General features: G+C 48.9%; 2 protein-coding genes across 3 annotated transcripts in view; one reads left to right on the top strand and one right to left on the bottom strand.

Annotated features, from left to right (window-relative positions):
• The window catches only part of NBEA (neurobeachin), a 514,417-nt gene that overhangs the window by 354,207 nt on the left and 146,966 nt on the right, over positions 1-13,244 (top strand). For both annotated transcript variants that reach the window (XM_032190243.1, XM_032190252.1), the window contains exon 41: positions 5,071-5,207. In XM_032190243.1, the coding sequence (XP_032046134.1) occupies positions 5,071-5,207 (137 nt within the window). The remainder of the gene's footprint in view (positions 1-5,070; positions 5,208-13,244) is intronic.
• On the bottom strand, positions 7,703-9,151 carry MAB21L1 (mab-21 like 1). The gene has a single exon (XM_032190231.1). It carries the CDS (start codon positions 8,989-8,991, stop codon positions 7,912-7,914), a length of 1,080 nt encoding a protein of 359 aa, XP_032046122.1. The 5' UTR covers positions 8,992-9,151; the 3' UTR covers positions 7,703-7,911.

Raw genomic sequence — 13,244 nt, 5'->3', positions numbered from 1 at the left:
AACTGGGGTTGTTATTCAATGCAGGAGGAGAAAAACAAGACTATAACAGTCACATTTAGACTTAGATTCTGTTTTTTGCAATCAAAAAAGTTGTGCAAATTGTTCTCTTTATTGAAACCGTTAAAAGTGATATGTAAAGGGAGATGTATAAATGCATTCTTATAAAAGCCTTGGCTTGAATGAAGGAGTTACTCCCTGTATCTGCTATAGTGGAGAACAAATTGGGGACAGTCATGTAAGTTCAATATATTTACTGCAGAAGTCTTTTTAAAGGGTGCATTGTATCAGATTTTTGATGACAATAGGAAAAAAAGAGGCTGGATTCTGTGAATTGTTTAGGAATCTTAAGTTGTTTATTGATTATTTATGTAGCAGTGCATGCATTATATTAATAATATTAATTTGTTGAAATATTTTTTGCTTTTCTGACTACAGAGCTTTTCCCAAAGCCTTATAGTGCCTATACCTGTTTCTGCTTGTATACTATGTAATGTATGAACATAAGCCTGAAGTTCTTTATGTGCATGAACCTTTTGTGTTACATGTAAATTGTTTCAAGTATAGGGATTTGTAGTCATTTTAAAAGCAGGCTACTGCCAAATACACTTGGCTTTAGAGTTGACACGCTGAGGGAATTTCAGTTGTCATATTTCAGGCACAATGTGAGTGATTGTAATAATTATTCTTGATATTTAAATTTTTGTTTACTTATGAATGTATCAATTGTAGTTTATGCAAACTATTTTACCTACTAATTAGTTTTAACTAGTCTGTTTTATATTTTCCATTTTAAATGCTTTATGGCAAAGAAATTGATATGTTTTTCTTTCAAAACAGAGTCATCTCAAAATTAGTTATGGTAATATTCACCACTTTTTGTCAGAATAATCATCAGTAGATTGTAAAATGTAACTGGTCTAGATGGTTGGAAATACTTTCAAGGTATTTAGCGCACCTAGTATTTTTTCATCTGTTAATAATCACCAAAATATTATTTTTAAAGTTAGACAAGACTAATGAAGTCTGTGGCAGGTAAAAATGTTTGATTTCATAAATCTGCATATAAGAGCATATATTTTTTCCTGTTTAGGAATAATTATGCCCCACCATCTTAGCAAATATATCTCCGGTGTAATTCTCAGTCTCTTAAGTGCAACATGTCTCTAGCTCTTATAGGTAAAAATGACAGTTCATGAAAACGAAAATGTTTGAATTAACAATTCATAATATGACTCTTTGGGGGCTTTCTTTTAGAGGTGGAATTGTGTTGCTGTCGTTTTAGTAGGTATCAAACTCTCACCTGATGTAACTTTTCACTTGCGTTGACTTTCTGTGCCAACTTCAAAAATACAAGAACAGAAATGCAAAATGCAACAGTTAAACTCAAGAACTGAGGTCTCCGTTTAACAAAAAATAACGGAGGGGAGGAGAGGTTACATTCTGCTTTTATTCACTGGGACCTGCTAATCCCACAGTCATTTACTTTCGGAAGGGAAATATTATTTTTAAATGTATACGTGCAGTAGCGTTTATTTTAGAAATGTAAATCACATGTGCCGACCACAGGGATCAGACAGGGTGGAAAATCCTACACTTGAGCAGATCACAGGACGCGTGGATCCGGAGTGACTTCTGCTCTGCTTTCAAGGCCACAACTTCATTGTCAGGTCGCTGCCGCTCCGCTGCCCGGACCGTTCCGGAGCGATTGGGAAGAGGCAACGAAGCAGTTCCTAGAAAGAGATGCTCCTGGTCGGAGTCCAAACAGCTGACGAGCCCTTTAGCCAAGCGTCCTTCCCACAACCCCCAAACCTCCTGGTGAACGGGGACAAGCCGCGCCTTCGCTTTTTTTTTTTTTTTTTTTTTCCGGCGCCGAAGCGTCCCCAGCGGTGCCGGCGGCTCCTTCCCTGGCCGGGGCTGCCTGCCGTGCCCGACCCAGCCCAGCCCGGCTTGGCTCGGTTCGGCACGGCCCCGGCCGAGCCCCCACCGCCCCGCATCCCTCCTGCTGCCCTCCGCAGTGCTAGGTCGAGTCCCCGGTGCCCCCGCACGGCCGCGGCTCGGCGGCGGAGACGGCGCCGCGCCGGTGCCCGGGGCTCGTCTCCTTCCAGCCCCGCGTGGGAACGAGCCCGGCCCCGGGCTCTCGGCTCAGGTGTGCCCGGCTTTTGTTTCAATTAGATTAGCAATTGGGTTTTGGGAAGGGAGCCGAAGCTTCCCCCCGTAGCTCGGTGCCATATGGAAAAGCTGCAGTATTTTGATTACGCTCTATGTAAACATTTTAATATCGGATCCTTAAAATCCAGAGACTATCCCAAAGGGGATTAAAACATAATCCTCCGTCTCTATAGCTGTAGTGGATTAATTTCGTATTCTCTCAGTGGCTGGTTTGCTCCCTGAAGGCTACAACAAAAAGACTCGCTGCTCCTTAAACATGCTATGGAATTGGAAGTTGTAATTGGAGATTTCCAAAGGACAAGTGTAAAAATGACACGCTGCTAATACCGAATATTTTGTTCGTGTTGTGTTTCCAGGAGAATATATATATATGTGTACCTGCAAAGACTTTTTTAATTTAATTTGAACTCTCCCCTCCCCCCGAATCCCATAATTTGACCGTTTAAAAAAGGCTTTCTCTCCCCCTCCTCCTTTTTTTTTTTTTTTTTTTTTTTTTTTACACCCGAAAAGAGGAAACCCAGGCACAAGCAAACGTTTTCTTATCTGGAAAGTACGATAACCCTTATTCCTCGCCGCGTCCTAATACCTCCGACGTGTTTACACCGCAACAAATCTGGGGGGAGCATTTGAGCGGAGCGCAGGGCGGATGCCAAAGGAGCGGCCTGGGAGCAGAGAGCCTTCTCTCGGGAGGAGGAGGGGGAACCAGACACCCCAGCTTTCCCCCTTCATGCAGTAACAGGCAAAAGAGCGAATTCCCCCTCTCCTCTGTGCCGGGTGCTCGTATTGTCCTCCCCTGGATGTCAGACTACAGGGCCCAGCCTTTTGACCATCGAATAGCGGTGCCTTCCTTTTTATTTTACCCACGCAGCACCGAGGGGAAGAGCTAATTGGATCAAATTGATGGCCTTCCTCCAGGACGCACCCTCGGAAGCCTCCTCGATGCCCGGGTGGAGGCTGCAGACGGGTGCGGGGCGAGGCTGGGCCTCCACGGAGGAGGACGAGCGCTGCTTGCGGGCGGGCGGTGGCGGTCTGCGAGGCCTCTACCTCCCCCCCCCCCCCCCCCCCCCTTCTGTAAACACAAAGAAAAGGGGGCCTGGGGAATTGAAACCCAAATCCACTTGTAATCGTACAAGGGAATCGGGCGTAATTACTCGAGCAACCTAGATTAAGATTGATGAGCCTTTAAAAGCGGCGTTTCGGATCGATCGCCCTGCCCTTCTTCGCAGCCAGCAGCCCGGGTTTTCCCGGCTCGGCTCGGCTCGGCTGGGCTGGTTTCTCACGGCGAAGGGAGGGAGAGAAGATGGAGGCTAGACGGGGAGAGCGGCAAAGCAGCCCCGGCGCATGTGATTCAGATCAGCTGACTAGGGTCAAGAGGCTACCGTGGTTTATTAGGAGATGGAAAACAATAAAATGAAAGAAAATAGAGTTTGTATCAATATTATGCAGCCTGCCACGCTGGGCTGCTGAAAGCTGTCACTGAAACTGCGTTTTAGCTTCCCCTTGTACACACACTAATCCGTGCCTTCCTCTTTATTTATTTTGCAGCGAAAAAAAATGACAAAACATTGTGCAATACAGCCTCAAATTGGGTGTTACAGTAAAGTAAAACATTAACAACATGACAGTTAGATGCACTGATACAGGACTAATTTGGGCTAAGTGAGTAATTTGAAGTGTCGCCTGCAAGAACTGGTAGCAAAGTGCCTGTGCGGTGCCGGGGGAGGAGGAGGAGGAAAGGTCGCATCCGTGCCTGCCAGCCGGGGGGTGCTGGTACCTGGGGACCCCAGCCGCAGGCACACGCGGGTTCTCGCTGCCATCCTCTTGAGGTCTTCCGTAGTGAGCTTCTTTTGAAGTGCAGGAACCCAGCGCAAGCTTTCTGTCCCTCGCGAGGTGATGCCTTTGCCGGTTCCCAGGAGGTGCGGCGCTCGGATGCTGCGCTGAGTTTCTCAGTGCTGGGGCGCGTAGCATGTGGATGCGTGTGTTTGGCCGTGGGTACACAGATTACCCTACGCCATTCAGCGGTTTAACCTGGAAGAGTGTTTTATGTTTAATCTTCTCTTTTAATTAGAGCGAGCGTCCTAAACACAGACGCTGGCAGCTTTAGCATCAGGCTGTGTTCGTCTCGAAGATAAGATGGCGAAAAAGTGATCCTCTGCTGTCTTTGGCATTAAAGTAGAAGTTCTTCCTTGAGCTAAACCCTAACAATGCGAATGGAGAAGGCTGCCTTCTGCATTAGGTTCCCCTCATCCATCTTCCCAGTGCCCGTGCGAGCGCCTCGTTAAGGAGCGTCCTTGGGCGAAACGTCGTTACCCTCCTTTCGAAAGGCTCAAGCGGCAGCAAATTGAACTCAAAACTCTCTGCCCATAAATACCCTTAACGAGGGCAGCCGTCCCCTGCGTGCGGTGGCCGCCGGGCTCCCGAGAACCCTTCGTGGGCTCGGCCCGGAGGGGGCGAGGGGCCAGCGCTGCTCGGTCGCCCGCCGCCTGCCCGGCTGTGCCGCCCCCCCCCGGCTCCGACACGGCCGCTGCTGTCGCCCATAAACAGCGGGGGTGTTAACGAGGAGTAAAAGGGCACAGAGACAGGGGGGACCTACTCGGAGGAGGCAGCCCCCGCTCCCTCTGACCCCTCTGCGTGCCGCTGCTCACTGATTTATCTCGCGCCCCGCAGCTCACTAACTCTTATTTTTTTTTTTTTCTTCCTTTTTTTTTTTTTTTTTTTTTTTTTCCCTGGCCTGACCGCGAAGTTCAAAGCACGCTGGCCGCGGGCAGGAAAGGGGCAACGGCGGCGGTTTCCAAAGCGGGGTTTACGAGGGGGCATCGCCTGGCGGAGGGAAGGGGACGGGCCACCGGGGATGGGCCGGCCGGGGGCCCCCAACCTGACGGCGCTGCCCTTGTCTTGCAGGCCCCGTGGTGCTCAGCACGCCGGCACAGCTCGTCGCCCCCGTGGTGGTGGCCAAGGGCACTCTCTCCATCACTACCACGGAGATCTACTTCGAGGTGGACGAGGACGACCCGGCCTTCAAGAAGATCGACCCCAAGGTGAGTGCTGCGGGGGGCGGTGGTGGCCCCGGTCGCGGACATGCGTGGGCCGGGGTCGTCCCCTCCCTCCGGAGTGGGCGCCCTGCTGCCGGCTCTCGCTGCGTTTTAGTAAAAAAAAAAAAAAAAAAAAAAAAAAAAAATTGCGCCGGGTATTAATGATGGTAAATCCTCTATTACGGCGGCGTGCGCGTTTTTCAACAGCCTTCGCTCAGTGCCTTTGTATGAACGTGGGCAGATTTAGTAGCTAAGCCAATTGCTCTGAAATCCCTGGAGGTAAGAGCAGTCCCAGACTGCAGCCTTCCTAAGACACAGCGAAGGGCTCTACCCCTTCTGAGGCTATCAGAGAATCTCCTCATTTCAAGAATGTTAGGTACCATGTCAGAAAATACGGTGCATTTTAGTAAACACGCTCCCCGCTGAAATGCAAGCTACTGCTTATTTTCTGGAGTAAAAAAAAAAGGGGGGGGGGGAGGAGGGGGATGGGCATGTACCCAAGACTTGATTCCTGGGAAAGCTGTGTTTTGTTTTTTTTCTCGAGTCACTTACTACTCCCAATTCCCCAGTGCCCCCCTCCACCCCCGCCGCGCCCCCTCCCCAGCCCAGCCGCGGAAACCTTCGCGTGGCTCCCGCCGGGCTGCAGCCGAGCCGGGGGCAGGAGGGGGCACGGGCAAGGGACGGCTGTGACCGGCTGCTCCCCTCTCCTGCACCTCTGTTCCCTCTTACGGTTGTTGCTTTGTTTCTCATTATCGAGCTGGAAAATGTTAGAAGCTTCTCTGGAGAGAGAATAGGGGAGAGCTTTGACAAAAACCCTTTGGTTTTGTTTTTGGGTTTTGTTTTTCTTTTTCTTTCTCCAGAAATATCGTAAGTCATTTCCAATAAAAAAATGCTAGCGAACTTGTCTGGACATAAGTATGGTTTGTAGTAAGGTGATTTCTGTTTGGTGAATAATGTCTGAAACTCGGGACTTTTTTCACAGTGCTGGGGGGAAAAAAAAAAAAAAAAAAAAAAGATTCTTCCCTAATCGCTGGGAATAACGGGTTCTTTAAAGGGTACCCGCTGCAAATAGCTGCCAATGGGTGTTACACAGGCGCTCGGCCTCTTTCAGCACTTGTTGACTGTTAGGGTACTCGGCAGAATGCTCGCTGTGATTTTGCGTTTTGGTCTCAGAGCAGCTTTAAAGAAACGCAGACTTTAGGAGTAGGAAGAGGCAATTCCTGACCGCTCGCAGTTTGGAGGAACCCATATGTTTTTTCCCTCTGGATGCCCTGCGAACGCAGGGGCTCCATTTCTGTGAGCAATCTTATCACATTCATAGCGGACTCGTGGGGCAGAAGCAATAACGTTGTTCTCTTTATTGGTGCTGGCTTGACCCTTTCACCTAGACATTTTACCTCCTGCGTCCCTCCTTGAGCCGAGCCGCTGGATTTACCAGGCTTGCTGCTCGCTCCGTGCCCTGCCTGCTTCGGGGGCGGGCGGCGCTTCCTCAGCATTGTTCGACCCCGGGCAGAAACGCATCGGCTCCGCAGAGGAAACCTTTAGGAAATAATTTGGTTTTGGGCGGCTGGAACAGTGTTACTGAGTGAATAACTACATCGGTGCCTGACGGTTTGCTGACGGTCAGCTGGAGCTAAATTCTAGTGTGTTTAAACCGCCGATATTTCCTCGTCCTCCAAAACTAGCCAAAACGCAAAATCAGGAGGCTGCTGCCCTTAAGTTTTCCAGGATTTTAGCAACTATCACCAGAAAGTCAAAATGCACAGAACACAGCTGATCTCTGATCGTTCAAGTAGAAAACTTGATTCTGTATTGAAACGCTTACCCATTGGCATTTTACTTCATTTATTAGCTTGTAATTAAATAAATCAGCAACAGAAATTAAAATCTAAATCACAAAAGGTAATTATCCAGTGTATTTCAAGTGCATTTTCAAATATATAATTCCAATATTCAAGCGTTATTATATAAGCAGAATCCAAATTTCTTTTGAATATATTTAAATAACATTTCAAGTATATTTATGGAATGTTAGAAATAGAACAAGCAATATATATGAAACGAAAAAATGTAAACTTGTTAAGTTCAGACACTTCAAAAGACAATTAACAAAAGTACCATGATAAAATCTACCTTTTTAAATGGTATCTTCTCTTTAGCAGAAAATGTCCTTGAAGTATCCAAAATGGCAATTTAACTTCTGTTCACCAAATCACAAAACACCAACATCCACAATTTCAAAGACAATGTGAGATCACAATATTTGATACAAATTAAAAGGTACATTGGGGTTTGTTCAGGTGGCATATCCAAATAGCTTTTACTCACAGAGGGATTACAGAAAAATACGGGGTTTGTTATAATCCGTTGGTACCATTCCTAGGCAGAGTGGTCACAATCAAGTTAAATTACAGCCAATTTTGCTTTCCGGGTAAGACGCTTTTTTTTTCCCCCTTTTTTTTTTTTTTTTTTTTTTCTTTTCTATTTTTTTCCCCCCCGCGGGAAACTGCAAAACTGTGGTGCAGATAAGAGGCATGATACTTGCTGTTTTTATTTGCGTTTCTCGGTGAAGAGCCTAAGCTATATTCCTTTTTAAAAGAGAATATGAGTTGCACTGTCAAGTGGAAACATCTGACTTTTCGAACAGGAAGCTTAAACTTCATCAGGATCTCAGACGCTTTGTCGGACAGGCCCGCTCTACAGTTACCCCCTAAAGTTTCTCCAAACTTTTCGGGTTGGTCAGTATCTCCCTAGCCAGTCGCCACGTCTGTTTGGCCGCGTTTTCCAGGGCTGAGTGAGGTTTGCCCTGAAAGAGGTCTAAATTGGGCAAGAAGTAATGCGGGCACCGCCTGCACTGGAGGCAGGAGATGAGCTGCAGTAAAATCCCGTTGAGCCGATCGCCCAAGCACGACTCGTCCCAGTCCGACTCTCGGGGGTGCTTTTCGCATTCATATGAAACCAGAGTCTTCATGTGATAATTATTCAGGGGCTGGCCCGGCAGCTCCAGGTGGCGGTCCCGCAAGGTTTTGAGGATGGAGAGGCATTTCTTCCTGCAGCCGCCCATCTGCAGTCTGTTCTCGGCTTCGGCGAACTGCAGCACCCAGGCATCGCTCTCGGCCGAGCTCTGCTTGCCGGCCAGCGAGTGGCACTCCTTGGACAAGAGGTTGAACCCTTCGGCCTTGACCTCCGCCACCCGGTTGGGTCCCGGCCAGGGGATGTGGGGAAGCGGCCAGTGGGCAGCGCTCCGCGGCCAGATCCCCGTGCACTTGAACGCCGGCGTGATCTGCACCACGTACCTATCCCTGATCCGCAGCTTCACCTCGCTGGTGTCTGCCACCATCTTTACCACGTCTCTGTAACTGCACTTATCCACGGCTTGAGCCACCAGAGTCTGAAATCTGGAGCGGATTTTGCGAGCGGAGAGGTAGCCAGACGCCGTGATGAACTCCACCCAGAGGGACATGCTCCTCTTGCGCCCGTCGCTCAACTTTAACACAGCGCAGCCCGGCAAGGAGCCGTCGTCCACGAAGTTGAAGACCCCCATCTGGTTCAGATAGAGCACGACTTCGAACTCCGTGGGGGAGATGACTTCCAAGCCCTCGTAGCGATTGTCCATCTCATTCAGGGAGCTGATGAAGCGAGGCTCCTGCACCTCCACCTCCTTCAGCACGTCCGACACCACTTTGCAGACTTCGCGGATCGTCTTGGCGATGGCAGCTTTCCTGGCTTGGCATTTCTCGTTGTAGTATTTATTCAGATGGTACACCAGCTTGGCCTGGGCCGCGATCATGTTGGGGCAGAGATCCGGATTGTACACCGGAGTCTCGCAGTAGGCTGTGGGATCCAATGCGGCTGCTAAGGCTGGAGCCAACTTCAGAGGAGAAACAGGCTGCTGCACTCTGAAACGTAACAAATGTTTTTCAAAATGCGCTGTGGCTGCTGCTCCTCAGATGCTCTCTTCCTGCTTTTTTAGATCAGCCGTCTCGAAGTGTGTGTGGCGGGGGGGGGCGGGCGGGGGACTGGAGGGGGCGATATTTTTCCTCCCCCTTTTTTTAAAGGGTCCGTGAGTGAGAGGCAAGCATCGAGAGCTGCACCTTCTCCGGCAGCAATAAAAACAAAAGTTGCACTGAGACACAGCGAGGCTTCCAGTAGTCAAAATAATAAAACCTCTTCGTATTTATTTATGTTTTCCCGTAGTAATCACTGTGTGTGTGCAGGGCGGTTAATCAGATGGTGGAAAAAGTGCCGCGTGTGTGTGTGTGTATATGTCAGAAGAAGCTGGCTGTTGGTTTGTATAAGAGCCCAGATGCACTCGTGTGGAAATTATAAAGGCAGGGCCAGGCAGGCGGGCGGCCAATCGCCACTGGGCTCGTCACTGCAGCCTCTTTCAGCTCAAACCCGGCTAATTAATCCCTCTCTAGGAGATAGATATGTATACGCACACGCACATATACAAAGGTAGCCGGTTCCCGGCAGAAAATCGCCGGGAAATCGAGGGACACCGCTCTTCTCCGGGTGTAACCCCAAGGGCAGGGACGTTTCCAAAGGACCCTGCGCGGCTCCGTTCCCAGCGGGTCCCCCGACGGCGGCGTCGCGCCCGCAGGTGCGGGTGGCTGCGCCCCGGGGGGTGGCCGGAGAGCCAGGGCCTCCCGGTCCCGGTCGGAGCCCGCCCGTAAGTTCATTTAGAGCCGCCCTCCTCGCCTCCCGAGAGCGGTCCGTGACTGCCAGCGGGAAGTTTTGGCTCTCCCGAAGCGGCCGGGGAGCAAGGCGGCAGATGCACGGCAGTGTAGTGCCCTTCGGAATAAAAGTGTGCCGCCAAAGTTCGCGATTTGGGGGCGTTTTCGGCGGACCTTCTGGCGGGGTCGAAGCGATCTGGAGGTTTCAGGCGTTTGTGCATTTTGTCTCGCCTTGCTTTTTGTCTTCCTACCTTCTGGAGGGGAGAATCGATCGCTAAACGGGGCTGTCAGGTCTTTTTCACGCTCCCTCCAGAAACCAAGTAGCAGATCCGAAGGGTAAATCTCCTCCGCCAGCTCCTAGCTTCGTTCCCGTGCTCCGCGTAGCGCTCCGACGTGTGGCGAAGGCTGAGTTGCGGCTGCTGTTGGAGACGTGGTGGCACCAGGAGCACCTATTAATTTCAAACCTGGACGGCTCATTGTTACAGCGGGCTCTGCTAGCAAGCTGCGTTTAGTAAATGCGCTCACGGGAGGGATGCTAGCGACTGCAAACGTGCTGGCATGCTGCTCATCTGACACCTTGGGTTTCATGCGCGTGATGCGTAATTAGCAAATTTCTCCTTCGGTACCTTAAGTGGTAGTAACCGGAACCTTTATTTGCAAATAAGCCCGCGTGGCAAACTCTTCTGCTTTCCAGCATTTACCGAGCTTCACTCTAAGAAAACCCTAAATTATATATATATATATATATATATATATACATGTATGTATATATATATAAAGAAAAAAATACACCCAAGCTTTTCGTCGCTTGTCTTTAAGGAATCTTTAAGCTGCTGCCCAATTATTAATTCGTAAAGTGACTGTCACAGACGTATGTGTTGCTAAGGAGAGGTCATAATGCAAGGAATATCTTACAACATTTGTTCACCGCATTAAGGCGACCAACTTTCTTGCATAAAGCGAAGAATTTCTGACTTTGCGCTCGCCTCCCTCGCTCTTGGCGTTTCTGCGGGCGATCCCCTTGCCGCTTCCTAGAAGGAAGCCGATGCGGGAATCATTTTTCTGCCCATTAGTATAAACAAGGCTAGGACCGGCTCGGGGCTCCTAGCAGAAAATCTGCAGGTGACAGCTCGTCCCGGAGAAGCCTTCCCTCTCCTCGGCCCGCCGGCGGCGGGGCGGCCGCTCCCCGTCTGTTTTGGGCTAACAGGGGCAAGTTTTCCCCCAAATTTTTGCGGGGAGCTTTCGCGGCGAGTAGGAGCGGCTGCCGAGCGGGACACAAGTGGCTTCCCACGGCCCCGGCTCCTTCCCGGGGTCCGAGACCCCCCTATACATTCCCTAGGGACTCCGGGGGGCGGCTACCCCCCCGTGCCGCGCAGGCACCCGTGAGGTCCCCTCCAGCTTCAAGGGGAGGCCGGGACACCCCGGCGGCGGGCGGGGAGGGGAAGGATCCCGCCCCACTACACCCGGGGCTGGGACTGGGGTCGGTCCGGGGCCGATCCCCTCTCCCTGCCCGCCCCCTGGGGCCGCGGCGGTGCCGGGCGCGCCCTGCCCGCGGAGGGGCTGGCCGTGTAGGGGGTACGGAGGGGAGCGGAGGAGGAATGGGAAGGGGCAAAGCGGGAGGGTTTTGGGGCAGGGGGACCCCCCGGCGCGACCCCTCCGTCTCTTTCTGGCCGGGGGGGCGGCTTTTTGGCGGTGTAAATCAGGCTGAGCTCCTTTCCCTGCGAGGTCGCGTACCGCCGCCGCGTAAAAAACGAAAGTTGAGGCGGGCGGACAAAAGGGGTTTGGCTCGCTCCCCCTATCTCCGCCAAGGGGAGCAGCCGTTTCCTGTGGGATGACACGCAGTCCCAAACTCCGAAGTGCGAGTGGAGCCTTCAGCTGCACGTTGACGATGGAAATATTTCGGGCAAGGTTTTGTTTGTTTTCACCCGGTGGGTTTTCGCTCAGGAAATGCAGTTTCTAAAGGCAAGAGGAGATATCTCACCCCTTTTAACCGTCAGGAAGCTGAATTTTCGTAATGTAGCAAAATTAATCGAAATTAAATTTACGTCTTCTTTGCCAAATCACAGCCGTCTCTATATAACGTTAAGATTAACCCCCCATGTCAAATAACGCAGGTTATATGTATTGTATCTCGACGGTTGTGGGAACTGTTGTGCCTATCAGACTTAGCCTTGGCTGGGTTATGTTTACCACTAAAGGTTACGATCAATTTCACTACATCATTTCATTTCACACACAGAAAAATAAACATTTGATAGCTTGAAAATATGTGGATTTAGGCACGGCTGACACCAGTCAACTACTGAAATGTAACTGTTAAGGTGACCTGATCGTTTCAAATGACACGAAGTCGGTGGTTTGCTTTGGATTCCGAAAATGAAGATATATCTGACTTTACGAAATATAAAACATGAATATTTTCGTGACTTCTGACCACTTAGCACAGTTAGTTTTTCTTTGTATTTATTAACGTGTTCTTAATAAATTATAAAAGGAAGGAACACCTTTTCACCACTGAGTTTTATTTTTATATGGATTGAGTTGTTCTGGTAAATTGAGATTAAAATCACCTCATTAAAATGATGATTGAGAGTTTGTCATTATAATAGTACTGTATGATATTGGTGACTTTTACCAAATTACTGTTTTCTAGATATTTTCCCCTAATTAGAGTACTATAGCTACATTTCTTGAACTCTACTTGTTATTTCAAATCTTTCTAACTACATTGCCTTGTCATGCAGTGTTCTTATTAGCCAGAAAGCCAAATAGTGTTGAAAATGTATGACTGCAGGAACTCGCCTATGCCACCAAAATATATATATATATATAGTCGCTTTTATAAATTTCACCAATAATTTATTTTCATATGGTGAAAAGTATGAGTGAAAATGCACATGCTGATGCATATACACCCAAAGTGCTTACATTGATATCACTTTATATTTCTTATTATGTAGTGATAGTTCTTCCACAAACAACTGTGCTCATGAATTTTAAAGTTTTATTTTTTAATATCTGTCTATTGCACTAGGGAACTAGGAAAAAATGAAGCTGAGTTGATTAAATTATTTATCCCTACTGCTGAAGTGAGTTTGAAGGCTCATTGAATGTATCTGATTTCTTGGATCCTCATTCTCCCCTTCCCCCCCTCAATTCATTCTGGTTATTTCATCCATATCATCCTGCCAGCACCAATAAATTTACTTTTTTTTTTTTTTTTTTTTCAAGTAGGAAAACTAAAGACAGATATTTGTGGAGAGTTTGCTTTAAATGTCACTTTATATAAAATACGCAGCATCATTTTTTTTGATAGAGGTTGACGGTACTTGCAAGTGTTTGCATTCCTATTTGCATTTTACTTTTT

Source organism: Aythya fuligula, chromosome 1 (genome assembly GCF_009819795.1).
Source record: "Aythya fuligula isolate bAytFul2 chromosome 1, bAytFul2.pri, whole genome shotgun sequence".
Lineage (NCBI taxonomy): Eukaryota > Metazoa > Chordata > Aves > Anseriformes > Anatidae > Aythya > Aythya fuligula.
Note: the sequence above shows the minus strand (reverse complement) of the source record. Positions and strands in the feature narration are given on the sequence as shown.